This window comes from Enhydra lutris, unplaced genomic scaffold (assembly GCF_002288905.1).
Source record: "Enhydra lutris kenyoni isolate GAN:26980312 unplaced genomic scaffold, ASM228890v2 scaffoldscaffold17, whole genome shotgun sequence".
Lineage (NCBI taxonomy): Eukaryota > Metazoa > Chordata > Mammalia > Carnivora > Mustelidae > Enhydra > Enhydra lutris.
Window position 1 is genome coordinate 7,368,159 of NW_019154101.1, and position 18,058 is coordinate 7,386,216.

The following is an 18,058-nucleotide window of genomic DNA, read 5'->3' on the forward strand; positions in this document are numbered from 1 at the left end:
CTCCCTTCCTCCTCCAAATAGCCCCACAACCCTGCCTGCGTTCTCTTCTACCCTACCCTGGCCATCCTCCCTCCACACCCGCCTCAGTCGTTCTTCTCCCCCATGGGCTGAGGCTGATGGTCTGGACAGAGGCTGTCCCTCCACAGGCGGTAGGCGATGGAAGCGGTCACGGTGAGCCAGGCCAGGTAAGGCAGCAGGAGCAGGGCGGCCAGCTTGTTGATGGGGTGCCAGATCAGCGCTGTACTCACCACCAGTCCATAGAGCAGCAGCAGGTGCAGCAGGGCCTGGACGGGGGAGGGGCGGGGATGCAGGGCAGTCAGGTAGGTTGCTCTGAGCACTGAGCCCTCCGCCTTTCTGCAGCACCCTGGATCCAGTGAGCCAAGTTGCTGAGGTCTGGGCACTCAACCAGAGCTCAGAGAAGTCTGCCCACCCGTTAACCTGCTTGCACTCGATTGGTCTACTGTGTTATCTGCTCTGGGGGCCACGGGTGTTCGCACCTGTTCCTACACTACTTCCACTGCATGCCTTACCAGACCATGGGTGTGGGCTCCGAAAAAGAGAATCAGGGCAGCCCAGCTGACAGCGAGCTTCACAGCATAGAGGCCGAGAGGCAGGGCCAGGGGCCGCCCGAAGCCCCCTCCTAGGTCCTTCCACACCAGGTAGGAGGCATAGCTGTGGAGAGATGGTGGCAGAACACTCAGAAGGAGGGAGGACTCTTGGTTACCAAAAGGAAGTCCTGTGGGCTGAAGTGGGAGCAGGCATGTCTAAGCATCCCTTGAGGGCCAGCCGGAGGTGGTGGGAGGAGCCGGGTACGCAAGGTGAGGTGGGGGAGGCCATGGGGAAACTCGGAGAGGGGGAGGAACTAGGCTGTCTGGAGTCCTAGTCAGGTGCAGAGGGGACTCCCCCCTCCCCCAAGAGGCAGGATGGCATGCCGTCCTTGTGAAGTCCAGAATGCAGTAGTAGTTCAGGGGTGCAGGGCCTTGTTCCCATCTTCACAGGTATCAGGGCCAAGGCAGGAGAAATGGGTGCTCACCCCATGACAAAGTAGATGGTTATCCACCCTGCCAGCAAGACTTTGTGAGGCGGGCACCAGGGAGGTTTCTTTGGGCTGTCGTCCCAACCAGACGTCTGATGACGGGTGAGCAGCCAGAGCAGGACGGGCCCCAGGTGGGGAAGGGCCAAAAAGATGGCACCGTGAGGCTGCATTCCCCTCACAGATGCAAAATCTAAGAAGGCAGACAACATGCTGCTGGTGGGCCTCCCTCCTAGTCCTTTCCCCACGCCTGCTTGACTGTCTCCACCTGCTACCTGACACTGTACTGTGGCCTGAGCCCCTCCTGGGAGGTCTGGTAAGAGATGCCATTCTCCCCACCTTGGCCCAGCTCCCATCCTGCACTTGCTAGCCCATACTGCCTTGCTCTTTCTCTGGCACTCAGAAAATACTGTCCGGTATTGATAACTACTTCTGAGTGCAAGGCTCCTTCCCTCTCCTGTGTATCTGACTCCTAGAGTTCAGGTCCAAGTATGACGGTCTTTTCTGCCTCCCGTAGTGGCTGGCGGGTACACAGCAGGCCCTTGACAGGGACACTGCCTTACGCTGAACTCAGCCAAGCTGATATAACCTGCCTGGAAGGACTAGAGAGGCAGGATCCAGAGATTCCCTGGGGGTCTTTTCTAGTCAAAAATGGGGCAGCCCCAGGCACCTGGGTGGCTCAGTGGGTTAAGCCTCTGCCTTCAGTTCAGGTCATGGTCCTGGGGTCTTGGGATCGGGCCTCGCATTGGGCTCTCTGCTCGGCAGGGAGCCTGCTTCCCCCTCTCTCTCTGCCTGCCTCTCTGCCTACTTGTGATCTCTGTCTGTCAAATAAATAAATAAAATCTTAAAAAAAAAAAAAAATGGGGCAGCCCATGGGCCCCCAGGCTTATCTCCATACACCAGACTGGCAGACCCAAGAGGCCCACAGCAGCCTGAGCTGCTGCCCTATTTGAACTTAGCTGAATGACACTGGGTTCCTTTCTCTGAAACGTTAGGTCTCACCAGTCCCTCGGGGGCTGGCGAGGTCCCTCTTCCACCTCTCCACTTCTGGAGGGACTGAGCCCATGACACAAGTGCTCAGCTTTCTTGTGGCCTGACTTCTCAAGGAAGCAACTGCCTGGTCTTTGATTAAGAAGCTGCCACATTCATTTGCATGTGGAACAAGACACAGACCCTCCTCCAGCCAAGGCCCCCCAGCCCCCACATGGTATCATTCTCATTTGTACATGGTACTTCAGCCCCCTCCCATGACTGCCGGGACTGCAAGGAAGACAGATGTGGTGATTCTCAGTGTCCTGGAGTGACTGTCTACTTCATCCTTTCCTGCCCAGGGCCCCTGTCCGTCCTGGAGGTTCCACGGACAGGGCTCCCTGGCCTACCTGCCCTTGTGTCTCTCTACTTCTCTGCCTCTCACTGGCCATTCGCTCATCTCCAGACTTCTTGTCTCTCTTTCTGTTGTTATGCTCAGTGTTGAAGGCTCCTCCCGCACCCACACCCTATTTTCTCCTGTTTTCCACACTCTGCTGCTGCCTCCTTATTCCCAGGCCTGCGTTCCTCTTACCTCAAGCAGCATACCTCCCAGGATGAATCCCCGACGATATCCGTTTTGTGCAAAGCAGAAGAGGGTGGGGGACCAGGAGAAGGGCGGAGTGAGGCTCCCATCTGGCCTGTCTTTCTCCAATGACAAGGGGGCAGCACTGGCATGTCTCCATGGCCATGAAGGGTTCCTTTTAGGAGAGGTCCCCTGGTTTGTTGGTCCTGGCCTCTGGAGGACTTGTTAGAAAGATCGAGGCTTCGGCACTGTGAGAGCCTGATCCCCTGGGCTGGCTCAGCCCCAGGCCACAAGCCTACCGAAGCTGGTGGCCTCCACATCCCGTGAACTGGCTTGTGTCCACGGGGGTATTGGGGACCCTCAGATTTCCCCAGGATCTTCCTGTAACAGGGGTTACCCCCCAAGTGAAGTAAGTGCCAGCAGCTTGGAAATGAGTTCATGATACATGGACGCAGCCTCTGGTTATAGCCCAGTTGGCATGCTCCTTCCCGGCTTGGAACTCGAGTTTGACAGATTTTCACAAACCCCTATAACTTCATGACTCAGAGGAGAAAGCAGCCTCCTGTGTGACTCACACAGAGCCTTGTCCAGCAAAGACTAACACCCGCCCTTTCTGTCCCTATAAAAGTTCTGAACAGGGGCACCTGGGTGGCTCAGTGGGTTGAGCCTCTGCCTTCGGCTCAGGCCATGATCTTGGGGTCCTGGGATTGAGCCCCGCATTGGGCTCTCTGCTCAGCAGGGAGCCTGCTTCCCCCTCTCTCTCTGCCTGCTGCTCTGCCTACTTGTGATCTCTCTTTTCTCTTAAATCTTAAAAAAAATCTCTAAAATCCTAAAAAAACAAACAAACTTCTGAACACCTCTCCCTTGCTCGTCCTTTACTCTTGAGGTCCCCTTCCCAGGCTGGCGGCCCTCCATCATTCCTTTGCCCCATCTCTCCGCTTTGGGGACTCAGTTAGCCCTGGGAATTTATCCCATCCTTTGGCTTCTACCCTGGGGAAGGCAGCAGAGGGGAGGAGGTTGCAGTCAGGGACAAGAGGCTGAGCAATCATTAACTGAGATGAAAGCAGGGGCAGTTACTTATGTTCTATGAGATGATTGATACCTGGGGGTCTGGGGAGTTCACCTCGGTCCTCGACAGCAGGAGGCCAGCCCACGGGGCCCACCGTGACAACAGTTACCACTTAACTGGGCATCTACTTTGTGGCGAGCATTTTACAGTTATTAGCTCAATAACGACCATGCTTATCCCTCACGCGGTAGATCATATTATCTGCATTTGTCAGACAAGGGAAGGGAGGCTCAGAGGGGTCGAGTAACTTGCCTGAGCGTACTCAGCCAATGGATGAGTCGCCTGTGTTCAGTGTCTGTAGTCTGGGGCCAGAACACATCCTCTTTTCTCTGAGTGGGTCCACGCATTCATTCAACAAGTCTTTATTCAATACCTGCTATGGACCAGGCTGTATCAGGAGCTAAGAGTACAGCAGCAAACAGTTGGGGAAAAAAATCCATCTTCACGGGGATCTTTCATTCCACTGGCACTTTCTGAGGCAGAATTTCTATGAAAGGACTCAGGCTGGCAAACAGCCCAAAGTCTGCTCTCCCCCAAGTTCAGGGCTCCTGCCAACGTTGCTGCACACTGCACACGGGCAGGAAGCAGATAGGGGAACACCCCAATGCTGCCAGCACCTTGTGAGTCATTAACCCTCTCAGTGCCTCCTCTCATCTCTGTGCAGGAAAGGGTGCAACCAGACATTGTCTAAGCTCCTGGACCAGCTGCACTGGCATCAGCTGGGAGCTTCTTAGAGATGCAGAATCTCAGGCCTCAGCTCAGACATATATGGGATCAGAACCCCCCTTTCCATCCTGTCCTTCGTGTGTTTTGTGTGCATGCTGTTGTTGAGAAGCTCCTGTCAGGGCTCCCTCCTCTTACCTTCTGCCCTTTCCCTAGCCTCTGGTGGGAGCAGCTACTCACCAGCAGAGGGCACTGTAGGGAGGGGTTCACCTGTCCCCAGGTTTTCTCTTTCGCTGTCCCCTCCCTTCCAGACTCAGACTGACTTCTGGGATCCTCAGCTACTCCTCCAGCTCGGCTGGACTTTGCCAATAGATAGGGACAGACTCCTTTACCCCTCTTTAGGGCTCTGGGAGGCAGGTCATTGCCGGGAAGCTCCGCCCGGATTCCCCGCCCACCTCTCCTTGTCTGCTGGCCCGGTGACCTGGTCTGGCTGATTTCCCAGAGAAGGAACTGCTGTTCCTGGGCAAGCCAACAGCCTCTGGGAGCACCTACACGGTAAGGTGAACACACCCTGGGGCAGCCGGGGGCAGGGTGGGCATTGCAATGGGGCCACCTGGGGCTCAATGAGGCCAGCTTAGCCAGAGTGTGGAGAGCCTCTGCTAGAGGAGAAGAGGGCAGGGGCAAGTGCTCAGTGGGCGTGAGGATCTGGGAGCCTGTTGTATGCACTATGGAAATGTGGACTATGCTGATGAACGCTGCCCATGGCAGGTTTGGACTCATCCGTCTGGTACTTTTTATGTGTTTCAGTAATGAGCTGGCAGGGTTTGAGTAGGCATGGTAAGAACCAGTGATGGGGGACAAGGGTTGAGAGCTACCTCAAAGGACATGAGCAGAGTGTTACAGCAGGAATCCAGATCTTTGTGCTGGAGGAGGCAACTTCCGAGGGACAAGTGATGTCAGCATTCTAAAGCACCGTTGTCTTGGGGACCTGCTACCCATGATAGTCTGGGGTCAGGGGCAAGGCAGACTGGAGCCATGGGTAGTAAGGAGGCAGGCATGGGTTTGAAAAGGTCTAGGCTACATTTATCTGGTTGGCCTGCTGTAGATTCAGGACCCTTCCTCCTCCTAGGGTTAAGGGGAGGATGGAGTGAGGGCCAAGCAGCTTGGAGATCTGCCAGCCTGGGAGAAAGGGGGCCTAGCTGGGGGAGAGTTAATGAATGGGCTGCCCATGAGAGGCCCCTTGGGGCCTTGGGGAGTAATATGCCAACTGTTTCAGGTTGGGAAGCTGGGCAGGGAGACTCTGCTGCGCCATCCAATGGGGTGGAGGGGATTTGGACTCTGGTCTTTGGAGGCCCCAGGAAGGTTGTTGCTCCAGAAACAGCGGAGTCCCTCCTTTCTTTCATGTTAACTAGCCATCGGTGCCTTTGTGGGCAAGGGGAGGGGTTTGTCCCGCACCGTGGAACCAAGGATGTGCCTTTTGGGTCTTTCCATTTATTTTTACTTTATTTTTGTTTCTTTCTCTTTCAACTTCACTTCCTCTAGAAGTGGAAAGGAAGAAAGACCCATGGGGGAAAAGGGGGCAGAGAGAGAAAGGTAATGTTTCTGAAACACAGTCATCATCTCTGTTCATCCTTCCCTCTGCCTTCAGTTGTAGCTTAATAATCTCCCATACGCCTCCATGGTGAGGAGAAAACTTGGCTTCCTTATCTGGGAAACGGAGGTAAAAACAACACCCAACTCACAAGGCTACTCTGAGGATCAAATGAGATGGGCCACATAGAGTGCTCCAACACAGTGGCATGGGGTAGAGCTCCATGAATGATAACCAGTATTACTGCAGTTATAATCCCAATTATTTTTCATGTTGGAGGACCTTTTGGAGTGGCTGCAGCGTGAAGGGGAGCTGGCTGCTCCAGCCCCCTTTTCCACCGGATGTGGGGCCTTGCCATCTCACCCACTTCACTCATGTGCCCTGCCAGGGCCTTTGGCTGAAGCAAGATGCTGCAGTGTGTCCGCAGGGTTGCACTGAAAGGCAAAGGGAGTAATGCCAAACCTTCCTTTCTGTCTACATTTTCAATGGGGACCGGGTAAGGGTGGGGGGAATAGATCCTGCCGCAGTCCTTAATCCTGATGCTACAGAGGAGTTTCTGCCCCTTTCTGGGAGGACCCAAGGAAAGGGGCTTGGGTTTCGTGGGCCCTAAGGAAGGAAGGAAGGAAGGAAGAAGGTGGGCATGGAAGGACCTGGAAGCTTGAGGAGAGGCCTCAGCTCTGGGTTGGGGTGTGAGCGAAGGGAGTGGGGAGGAACGGATGCCAGAAACCTCTCTCTAGTGCAGATCCCAGTGAATTAACCATGGGGATCTCCAGGATTTTGAAAGAGGCTATGATGCCACCCAGAACTCGGTTACAGAGCAAATGAATCATATTCCCTCAGGAGCTTCCTGAGACATCATCTTTATCCCACAGTTCGAGGTACACAGCTGGTGCTCAGGAAATGTGACAGTATAGAGTCAAGGGTCCTTCTGTAAGGTGGGATGGCCATGGAGAGAAACTTGGGAGGGGTGAGCATGTCAAGGGCTGGTGAACCACAGGGAGGCGCTGTAGAGCGGGAGGGGGTCCAGGTGGTTAGGTGAGGCAGATGGGGAGAACAGCTGGAGCAGAGGCCAGAGGCTGGAATTAGGCGGGTGTGAGGACCCCAGCCTGGCCCGAGTGTAGGGTGTTGGAGATTCAGGGAGAATGAGGGCAGTAGGCTCTAGAGGGCCTCAGGAAGGTCTGGCAACCATATGGGGAAGCTGCTGGAAGGGCCAGGTTCCAATCTGAGGCCCCCGCTGGTAACCAGGTGGGCAGGCAGTCAGCGCCTGCCTTTGCCCAGCCTCACTGGAGAAAACTTTGGTTTTCTTTCTCGTTTTGCTTCCATGTCTAAGTGTGTTACTCTTTCTAGTTCACAGGTCCCTGTGAGCTACCTTCTGACCTTTCTGACAATAGGTGGGGCCTAAACAAACAGATTTGGGCAGGGCTTTATCATCTGCAGATGCTTTCCCCATGATCTCATGCCATCCTCACAATCACCCTGAGTGGTAATTATTGTTTAACTTTTGGTAGCTTTTCAAAAGAATTACAAAGTTAATATAAAATACATGCCTGGGGTGAAAAAATTCAAATTCAGGAAAAAGAGTTTAAGAAAATTGAAAGTCCTAGTTCACACCTTCCACCCTCTTAATTTCCTGTCTGTTTCAGTAGTGACTGGGGGGAATAGCATGGGGTGAGTCCTCTCAGACCTGCATTGCTCCAGACAGGAATCACTAATAGGTCCCAACTGCCATGCACTGTGAGTGTAAAATACACATGGATTTCAAAGGCTTAGTGGGAAAACAGAATGTAAAATATCTCAGTAATTTTACATTGATTTCCTCCCAAGTGATATTTTGAATATATTGGGGTAGGTACATAAAATATATTATTAAAATTAATTCCTCCTATTTCTTTTGACCTTTTTATTATGGCCATTAGAAAGTTTAAAATTGCATTTGTGGCTTACATTTTATATATATTACATATAATAAATATATATTTACATATGTATAAAAATATATATATTACATACAAATGTATATATTTAGAGATTTATATATGGAAGGTTATATATATGTGTGTCTGTATACATATATATATAAAAATTTTATCTATTTTAGAGAAAGAGTGATGGGGAAGGAGCAGAGGGAGAGGCAGAGAATCCCAAGCAGACTCTCCATTGAGCATGGAGCCAACCCAGGGCTCGATTTTGTGACCCATGAGATCATGACCTGAGCCAAAATCATGAGCTGGATGCTTAACGGATTGAGCCACCTGGGCAACCCAACTTACATTATATTTTTACAGCATAGTACTGTTCGAGAACTTTCTCTGTGGTTGGCATGTATAGATCCGTAAATATGTATCTATACTTGTCTACAGTTCTGCTAGTTACATTAATGGGGTTGGAGGATGTCTAGTTCTCTGTAACTTGCTATTCCACTTAAAGATTTTTCTGTGAAGATCAAGAGCAGTATTCCGACAGATGCAGAAACTGAGGGACAGTAAGCAATAGGACACATTTGCTCAGCCAGTGGCCAAGGTGGCACTTGAATTTACACCCTCCTCACGGGAGTTAAATGTGATGTACTAGGCCATGGGGAGCCATGGCAGATTCTTGAGTCAGACAGAGATAGGGGAAGTTTTGATAAAGGTATTAATCGAGGATGCACTGGAATGAAGACGATTGGCTCCCTCACGGCCGCTGGCTGGAAGCTAAGCCTTGGCCTCCAGGACATTGAAAAGGCTTACCTGGCACTGCCTCTTTCCTCCTCCAGGTCCTTGGCCTTGGCTGGCCCAGGGGTGCAGGGGAACTGGCAGCATCGAGGGACCACGCGGATGTGCTCTGATGAGAGTGCCTTCCAACCGGCCCGGTTCCTACTGCTGGTGGGTGTCCCGGTGGCGAGTGCCCTCCTTCTGGTCCAGTGCCTTCGATGGCACTGTCCTCGCTGGCTGCTGGGGACCTGCTGGAAGCTGGATAGCCAAGAGGATCCAATGGCCCATCCCACTCCCTTACCGGAAAATGAGTCCTCAAGGCAGTGTGCCCCGGCCACACTGCCAGAGATGGCCGCCTTCTACCAGGAACTGCACACACCCACTCAAGGCCAGACCATCATCCGTCAGCTGATGCACAAGTTGTTGGTGTTCTCAGCTCGAGAGGTGGATCACCGTGGTGGCTGCCTGATGCTCCAGGATATGGGCATCTCTCTGCTCATCCCACCAGGTAACAGCACCTTCTCCCTTCTCAGCCTAGAGTTGTTCCTTGTGTGTTGCACAAGGGTGTCATGCCACAGGGAGCATCATTCGTAGACATCTCCATAATTTTGAAAATTATTTATATTTTTATGACTTCATTGACTCCAAAGATGGATAGATTGCATATTTTTGTGACAACTCCCTGACAGGAAATCAAGTGCCAGGTGGAAATGAACAGTGTGTTATGACAATTCTCAGTAATGGAAAGTGTCTGGAGCAAGAGCACCTCTTGCAAATTCCCACTAGTCCCGTAAGGGCTAGTGGTGGCCCAGGAGTGAAGGGAGGGTGACCTGCTCAGGATTACGCCACAAGTCAGCTCAGTTTTTCTCTCCTTGCACACTGCTTCCCCATGTGCCCTGCTAGGCAATCTTTCTCCTGGGCTCCTGTCCCACCTCCCCTCCCAGTGTGGCCTGGCCTCACTGGGGTTGGGTGAGCCTGCCTGTCTGGCCCATCTCAACTCTTGTTCTCCCCAGGAGCTGTGGCTGTGGGCCGCCAGGAGAGGGTGTCCCTGATCCTGCTGTGGGACTTGCTGGACGCCCCATCACTGTCCCGAGCCCAGGGGCTGGTGAGCCCTGTGGTGGCGTGTGGCCCCCATGGGGCCTCCTTCCTGAAGCCCTGCACCCTCACATTTAAGCACTGTGCCCAGGAGCCCAGCCATGCTCGTACCTACAGCAGCAACACAACCCTGCTTGATACCAAGGCCTGGAGGCCCCTGGGGCGGCCTGGGGCCCACACCTCCAGGGACGAGTGTTGTATCCAGCTCTCCCACTTCAGGTAGGCCCATCGGCCCAGTTTTCCTGCCCGTTGTCTCGGTTGGCCTCATCCTCCACTTTCTGTCTGGAACTGCCCCTTGATCTGTCCCAGACGGCCTGCAAACCCCTTCACTCTCCGTGGCCCTTCCTGTTCCCTCTGTCCTAGTGTGTAGGGCAGCTTGTCCCACTCCAGCCCTGTCCAGGACTGTGCCCCCTGTGGCAGGCTCTCTGCCCGTCTACACCTACCACCCCAGTCCTCCATCTAGAAGGGTCTGTCCCATTCCCACCTTTGTCTCTCTAAACTTGTCTGTGTCTACCCTATGTCCCTGTTCAGGACCATCTAGGGCTAGGGCAGGCTGTCCCCTCCAGTTCTCCAAGACCCCCTCCCATCTCATGTCTGCTCTTAGCTCTGTCTTTCCAGGATCTTAGGTCCTTCTGTCTCTCTTTCCCACTGAGCACGACAGGGCCAGCCGTGTGTAGGACCACGCTGAATCACAGTGGCCCTGAGCCCACCTTCCCTCCCTCCCACGCGGGAGGAGTCTTGCTGGCCCTTCCCCCACTCTGTGATGGTCACTTCAATGTGACTCGCATTTTGTCCCCCTACCTGCCTGACTCCCCCTCACTTCCCCCCTTGACTGCGCTCCTTAGCTCCTAGCGCTTTAGGAGCCAGCTGGCAGGTGCATGGGGCCCCCAGTTCCCCAGTCCCCATCTTTCCCTGCAGTCTCTACACCTGTGTGCTGGAGGCGCCTGTGGGCCGGGACGCCCACAAATGGCTGCAGCTGGCTGTCTTCTGCTCACCGCTGGCGCCAGGGCAGTCCCACCTGCAGCTGCGCATCTACTTTCTCAACAACACACCCTGTGCCCTGCAGTGGGCCGTGACCAATGAGCAGCCCCACGGGGGGCGCCTGCGTGGGCCCTGCCAGCTCTTCGACTTCACAGGGGCCCGCGGGGACCAGTGCCTGAAGCTCAAGTACATCTCTGAGGGTGAGTGAGATGGGGGCCTGGGCTGCAGGGGCCCTACTAGAGGGAGAGGGTAGAAACCTGGGAACCTCGAGTTTCTTTTGGCTTCCAAAAGAGGGGGTTCCAAGGGGATCTCTGGCTTCTGTGGCTGCCTGCGGGAGCCCCGGGCTCTGTCCACTTCCTTCCTCTGTGGTCCATTTGGTCCTGGCCCCTCCGTGGAAGGACAGGATGATGCAGGGGCAAGGGGAGCGGAGGCCTTTATTGCCTCCCCTGGCTGGGGCTAGTTCTGAGGAGGGGTCCCAGTCTTCTCTGCCCCCCCCCCTTCCTTTGTGGCATAGGCTGCTGCACTTGCTTACGGGGCCGAGGACATCTGTGTGGTTCGTAGACAGAGCCCAGATGCATGGCTGCTTCTGCGGGTCGTGGATGGGAGGTGGGAGGCCTGTGTGCTGTGTGTGTGGGAGATGTGCGGTAGTAAGAGAAGGCTGCTCACAGGGTCCCTGTCCAGGCTCTGAGGACTCACATCCACTTGAGACACCTTCCTGCTTTCGCTCCCGCCTCATGCCTCCCCACTGCACCCTGCATGACTCCTGCTGCAGAGTAGGCATCCTCAAACACTCGTGGAAGACCCCACTTTCTGAGGTCCTCCACTCTGCCTCCTCTCCAGGTTGGGAGAATGTGGATGAGAGCAGTTGCCAGCTGGTTCCCCATCTCCACATCTGGCATGGAAAGTGCCCCTTCCGTTCCTTCTGCTTCCGGAGAAAAGCAGGTAGTCCAGAAGACCCGGTCCACCTCCTCCCCTCTCCTTCTTCCCAAGCCCGCACCTCCCCCCACCGCCCTGCAGCTCCTTATTTGGTTAGGCATGCATGCACACCTTCTCTAAAAGGTGAGGAGTCACAACTGATCTTAGTAGAGAGCAAGATAGAGCATCTTGCCCAGTGCCTTCAGATTTTGAAAGCCTGTCTGTGGAGTCCCTTTCACTTCTCCTGCTCCCTTATGTCAGGCTTTGCCCTTGCTGACCTGCCGTGTCCTCTCCTCTTTGTAGCCAATGAGAATGATGACTGCTCCACACTTACCAGTGAGATCATTGTCACCATGCACACTTTCCAGGATGTGAGTTGGAGCTGAGGGGCAAAGCAAGGGCAAGGTTTGGGGGAGCCCTGGGCAAAGTGGGCGAGGAGTCTGGTGCCCAGTAAGTCTGGCCTCAATCACATAATCAAGCAGGTGGGTGGCATTCTTCCAGGGGCTGAGACCACCTGGCCTCCAAGTTGCCCTCCATCCCTGACTCTCTTGTCTATCCACGGATGAATCCAGTAGGAGGGTAAAAGAACCAAACCCTCGATTAAGCCCATTTCTTAGCCCAGAGGAACTTGGACATCAGAGAAATGTGGTTTCTTTCTAGGCTGACTGTCTGCACCTAAGAGATGATATTGTGTATCTTCAGTGTGGAGAGCAGCTGGGGAGGGGGGAGCTTGAGTAGGTGGGATGAGAGTTAAATATCCCACTCTCCTGAGGGGGAAGAGTTGACATCAGGGTTGAGAGTCCTTGGGGAGCTGTGGTGGTGCCTCAGTGGAGAGTAGGCCAGTACCTCTCAGGTTGTCACCTGCAAGGAGGGACCAAGGGATGGAGGGAAGGAGGCACATGCCTGAGTTCAGTGTCCCGACCTTTGACTGACTTTTCCCTGCCCTGTGACCTCACCGAGACTTCTCCTGATCTCTTAGGCTGCACCCTCTTTGGCTTCATGTCTCAGCTCCCAAAGAGCTCAGTAGACAAACTTAAAGCTGGAAGTTCTGCGGTCAGAGGAGCAGAGGGGAAGGGACGCTAGGTGGGGCAGGGTTGTATCTCCTGGTAGAATAGCTCTGGGTGACAGGCTGAAGGATCTGAGGAATGGAGACAGGTTCTCCAGTTTCTTGCTCAGGGGAAGTCTCATGATCCCTAAGTGTGTTCCTGACCCTCTGCTGGCTCAGGGCTTGGAGACCAAGTACATGGAAATCCTCAGATTCCAGGCATCAGAGGAAGAGTCCTGGGTGGCTCCACCCCCTGTCTCTCAACCACCCCCGTGCAACAGGTGAGGTGGGGTTGCTTGGGCTACTGGTGGCGGGACATTTGGGATTCTCTCCCCCATCCCCGGCTCCTGCAGGGCATATCCACCATTTGGGGTGTGTGTGGAACAGACTGGGTTTCTCTGATCCTCCCCTCTGAGAATCCCACCTCTCCCACCCCAGGCTGCCCCCAGAACTCTTTGAGCAACTGCAGATGTTGTTGGAACCGAACAGCATCATGGGCAATGACTGGCGTCGGCTGGCCTCCCACCTGGGGCTCTGCGGCATGAAAATTCGGTAAGAGGGACGAGGTCTGCAGTTGGGAGAGGGGGGTGGAGTGGGGTGGTGGGCTTCTGGGACACCTTGAGGACTGCAGCAAGTCAGTCAGAGAATGGCTATTCCCTATCTTGTTCCCCACAATAGAGCAGCTCTTTTTGTTTATTACCATTTTCTCAGTATCTAGAATGATGCCTGGCTCATGAGTAGGTGCTCAATAAATATTTAAAAAATGAATCAATTAACTTATAAGACATTGGGTACATACTGAGTGCTTGACATGCTGTGCCCTGAAGGGTAGAAGGCAGACTATAAGATAATGTATACAAAGCAAGTAGTTGAGTGCCTGGTCTATGTTAATTCAGTAAATGTTAGTAATAATGCAGGCAATGGAACCATGGTCTCTGTCAACAGCAATCGGTAGGAGAACAATTCTGAACTAAGCTCTGGAACCCAGACTATGAGTGCAGTGGTCAGGAAGGACTTCACCCAGGAGATGGGACTAGAGCTGGACCCAGCTGAAAGCAGAGTGGATTTAAAAATCACCTGTTTGCTAAACATTTATCAAGTACCCACATTTATCAAGTGTCCTGGAAAACTATGCTCAGCATTGGAATACAAGGTGAATGAGACCTGGTTCCAGCATCCAGGAACTTACACCTTAGTAAGTGGTACAGAGAGCCTAAACAATAAAGGCAGGGTTTCTTGTACATATTTGTGTATTGTATATATCCACTGCTGCATAGCAAGTTGAGAACAGAGACACAACAGCTAAAGCAAGAAGCACGAAGACATGGTGTCGCTCAGACCAAAAGTCTGAACTGGAGGGTGCAGGTGGTCTCCACCTAGGAGGTGGGAATTAGGGCTTTAGGGAGGAGGTGGTAGGGAAGGGGGGAGCTGCCCCTCTGCTGGGAAGGAGTAGCACACCTGGTTGTGGGTGTGGTGTGCAAAGTGGGAAAGGGATAGGCTCAGAGCAGGAAGGTTTGGGATTGGGATTGGGAGAAAATGTCAGGAAAAAACAGCAACACCAAGTTGTAGATAAGTTGAGGGTCTGGAGTATGGGCTTGGCTAGTCCTGGGAAGAGACTCTGGAATGTTTTTGAAGAGGGAAGGGTCCTGGTGAAGCCATGGTTTAGAACAACTGTTTCCTCACGGGTGGGCATGATGTGGTGGCCTGGGGGAGAAGGAGGAGGAGGGGAGAGTATGTCTGGGGTGGGGGACGTGGAGAAAGCAGTTAAGATTATGGGAGATGGAAGCAACCCTAGAGGCCCTCTTGCCCAAGCTCCCGGTGAAGGAGGAAGAAACCGGGGTCTAGAGAGAGAAGTAGCCTTTGAGCCAGGATAATCGCAGGTCTCCAGGCCCCGGGCCCTCCCACCACCCCAGTCCCCTGAAGGCAGGTAAGAGCAGGATGAGGGCCAGAGCTGGGGGATGGGGTAGATCCGGCCACAGAGCGCCCACCAAGCCTGTATCCCGGCCAGATTCCTGTCCTGCCAGCGCAGCCCGGCCGCAGCCATCCTGGAGCTATTCGAGGAGCAGAACGGCAGCCTGCAGGAGCTGCACTACCTCATGACTGTCATGGAGCGGCTGGACTGCGCCTCGGCCATCCAGAACTACCTGAGCGGGACGCACAGCGGTAGCCCGGCGCCGGTCCGCGGGGGCGCCCAGGAGAACCAGGGCCTGGAGCTGGACGAGAAGCTCTGAGCACCCCCAGGCGGCGGGGCGGGCCGCCGTCCGCAGCACTCTGGGTCCCGGGGGTCCCCTGACATTGAGGAAGAATGCAGCTGGTGCTCCTGGTCCTGCCCTTCCATCTCATCAGAACCCTGCGACAGTGCCTGAGGCCACCGTGAACCCCGGGCGCGTTCATAGCCCGCCTCCTCTACAATTGCGACCCGCTTGGTCCTGCGAACAGGTCCCGTCCTGGCCGGCAGGGGGCGCAGGAGCCCAGCGGATGGTCAGGCCTGGCTGGCCTCCGGGAAACTCCTTGACCAGTGGGCTGGGAGACTGCCCTGTTGGCATTCCTTGCGGACTGGCCAGTCCCCTGGGATTCACTGAGCGCTTCGTGACACCCAGCATCGGAGTGGGTATCACGGGGAATCCTGGGATAGAGGAGATGGGGCTTGGAGCTTGACAAACCTGCAGTGCTCTTTTGGGAGTCAAGAAGCACCCACGGGCTGAGGGCCAATGCCAAAACGGCAGTGCCCTGTGGTTAGGACATGTGGGCGTGGGATGAACAGACGTGTTTTAGGAGCTGAGAGGGGAGGCAGCATAGTGTGGGCTGGAGCAGTGAGAAGGCTTCATGGAGGATGTTGGAGAGAGGGTAGGGACAGTAAGGAGTGGTTCAGCCATCTTTGGGTGGGGCCAGAAGGGGATGGTAACACTTCTGGCTTCTAACAGTAGAAGCCAGAAGTGAGCATGGGTGCTGAGGTGTTAAGGAGCTGCCTAGTGGTTGTGATGGGAGGGGAGGACCAGGGTTCAAGGTCAGCCATGCCTGGCTATCCACCCGTCTCCTTTGTCTTCCTTTGACTCTGCCTTCCCTTCCTTGCCTTGTCTTCCTCTCTCTCTGCTATTATCTCCATCATAAAACATCAAAATGGAAAAGAAACTTCAAGATGAATGTTCGTTCCCAGTCTTTTTAACTGGAATTGTGTGAGTTTTCAGTTTCTCTGACTTCATTTTGCTGTCACCATTTCGTGCAGCCTCTGCATCCCTGAATCTGTCTCCCTGTTACTCTCTGTCTTAACATCTTCCCAACCCTGCAGAGTCACTGTGCCTGCCTTTGAGGGTTTCCTTTACTCCATGAAGCCCCCTGTCCTTCCCCTCAGGCAGCTTTAAACCAATGTTATGTATCAAAAGCAATGAAAAGACCCTGGGCTACCCTATGAATGAGGGGGGAGGATTTTACCCCATGAATCAAGATCCAGTTTAGGGTCAGGAAATAAACAATGGGGATTAAAGAACACACCATTCCGTCAGTGAATATTTATTTACCCCCTACTATGTGTTAGACTCTGTATAGGAAAGAGATTAGTGGGCTGGGGCCTGGGAAGAGAATAAAGGATTTGACTCAGTTCTAGTAATACTTTTGTTTGCAAGCAGGTGTTGTTAATTTTTTTAAGGGCAGGCAATCTCTCTGGCAACACTAATGCTTTGCTTTTGTATTTAATTAAAGGATATGAAAGCTTTTTCTATAGTAAACAATATTGTATAATAAAATATGAAAATTACCTTTCTTTGTTATTAACTGTATTTTGCTCAAATTGATAAATTTGGATGTGGGTATGAATGGTTTTATTTGGTCAAATTATAGCGACGGGGGCTGGTTGGAAGGAAGCGTTTTGTAGATTGTGCTTCCAGAATGAAAACTGTCTGGGTTCAGAGTGGTAAATTAGGGAGGTTCACTTCCCATTCTGTTAGAAGTGAGCCTTCAGGGTGGGGCCCTTCCACCTCCTCCCTCTTCCATTGTGTCCCACCCTCCTGGTTGGTGCTTTGGCTTTCCTTGCTTCCTTGGCTCAGGATAGGGATGCTGAGAGCATCTTTCTTTCCTGGAGTCCAAGTCTCTTCCTTGCTCTTCATACCAGCCCAAGGCATCTTTATTTCGTGTTCCTCCCTACGCTGGAATGAATTATTTTAGGAGTTTCAGGTCTTCTGGAATTGTGCATTGAAGTCACAGGGGTTTCTATGCCGGGACGGAATGCCTTCTGACCCCCACTCTAATTCCTCAGAATGGGCTCCCAGTGCCTGGAAAGAGATGTTTGGAAGTCTCAGGGGTAGGTGGCAGGCTGCCCCATCTCTGGAGGATGGATCCTTCTTTTCTTAAATCACACCTGCTTGGCATGTATTTGCCAGCACCCAAAGTCAAGGGCTGGCGTGTTGGGAGTGTTGGGGGGAGGGTGTTAGGAGACTTAGCACTCAGCCCTGTCTCTAGTGCTAATTAGCAAAGCTCTCACCTCTCTAGCTCCAAACTTCATCATTCTTGGATGAAGTGACTTTACCTTTGGCCCTTTTCCTTGTAGGCCACCTGCCTGGTTCCTAAAACACTAAACTTGGGACTTCAGCTCTCACACATGTTGTAGAGCCCTCCTAAACTTCTTTGTGTGGGGTTTAGAGCTGGCAGGGGAATAAGCAGGAAACATTGGCCTAGGTCTGTAGGCTTAGAGGCCCCAGTATTCAGAAGTAACCTGTGTCTTCGGCACCCCATCTACCTGCTGAGTGACACTCACACCAATGTATGGATTCGTGGTGTCCAACAGCAATAAAAGGAAAGCCATATATTTGATTCTGTGTTTTCTAATAATCATACATGCAAAAAATGTAAAAAGGAACAGGTGAAGTCAGTGTTACTATATTTTGTTTAACCTGGTATGTCCAGAATATTATAATTTACCCATGTAATGAATATAAAAATATTAATGGCATACTTTACATTATTTTTTCATAAAGCATTTGGACTCTGGTACATAGTTTACAATTACAGCATTATCTCGATTTGTATTGAACATGTGCTAAATTTTTGTTGGAAATATTTGATCAATATTTAGCTTTCATAAAATTTACAACTGAAAAAGTATACTTTTGTAACAAGTTAAGCTAAAAGTCTTCCAAGAATGAAATTAGGTATAAATTTTAAAATGTAAATCAATTGAAATAAAATGAAAATTCAGGGACGTCTGGGTGGCTCAGTCAGTTAAGTGTCTGGCTCTTGATTTTGGCTCAGGTCATGATCTCAGGGTCTTGGGATTGAGCCCTGCATGCTTGACATTCACTTGACTCTCCCTCATGACATTCCCTCCCTCTCTCATGAACACTCTCTCTCTCCTTCTCTAAATAAATAAGTGAATAAATAAAATCTTAAAAAAATTGGGGCGCCTGGGTGGCTCAGTGGGTTAAAGCC

The 18,058-nt window shown here is 52.7% G+C and overlaps 2 protein-coding genes across 2 annotated transcripts; one reads left to right on the top strand and one right to left on the bottom strand.

Annotated features, from left to right (window-relative positions):
- LOC111147875 (translocator protein 2) lies at window positions 1–2,643 on the bottom strand. The gene is made up of 4 exons (XM_022504139.1): window positions 2,595–2,643; window positions 1,034–1,226; window positions 531–672; window positions 1–284 (listed from the first exon to the last, which is right to left on the bottom strand). Exons 2-4 carry the CDS (start codon window positions 1,204–1,206, stop codon window positions 84–86), a joined length of 516 nt encoding a protein of 171 aa, XP_022359847.1. The 5' UTR covers window positions 1,207–1,226; window positions 2,595–2,643; the 3' UTR covers window positions 1–83.
- A 6,024-nt stretch (window positions 2,644–8,667) lies between these two features.
- LOC111147656 (unc-5 family C-terminal like) lies at window positions 8,668–15,664 on the top strand. Its single transcript, XM_022503852.1, has 8 exons — window positions 8,668–9,109; window positions 9,615–9,915; window positions 10,615–10,877; window positions 11,518–11,619; window positions 11,896–11,963; window positions 12,818–12,918; window positions 13,076–13,189; window positions 14,646–15,664. Exons 1-8 carry the CDS (start codon window positions 8,725–8,727, stop codon window positions 14,866–14,868), a joined length of 1,557 nt encoding a protein of 518 aa, XP_022359560.1. The 5' UTR covers window positions 8,668–8,724; the 3' UTR covers window positions 14,869–15,664.
- Window positions 15,665–18,058: the final 2,394 nt, after the last annotated feature.

Coding starts and splice junctions, on each gene's coding strand:
- LOC111147875 (XM_022504139.1), bottom strand. CDS start 1,206: ATGCAGCCTCACGGTGCCATCTTTTTGGCCCTTCCCCACCTGGGGCCC. Junction 673..1,033: donor ACCATCTACTTTGTCATGGG/GTGAGCACCCAT, acceptor ATCTCTCCACAG/CTATGCCTCCTACCTGGTGT. Junction 285..530: donor GAGCCCACACCCATGGTCTG/GTAAGGCATGCA, acceptor TCCCCCGTCCAG/GCCCTGCTGCACCTGCTGCT.
- LOC111147656 (XM_022503852.1), top strand. CDS start 8,725: ATGTGCTCTGATGAGAGTGCCTTCCAACCGGCCCGGTTCCTACTGCTG. Junction 9,110..9,614: donor CTCTCTGCTCATCCCACCAG/GTAACAGCACCT, acceptor TGTTCTCCCCAG/GAGCTGTGGCTGTGGGCCGC. Junction 12,919..13,075: donor CAACCACCCCCGTGCAACAG/GTGAGGTGGGGT, acceptor CTCCCACCCCAG/GCTGCCCCCAGAACTCTTTG.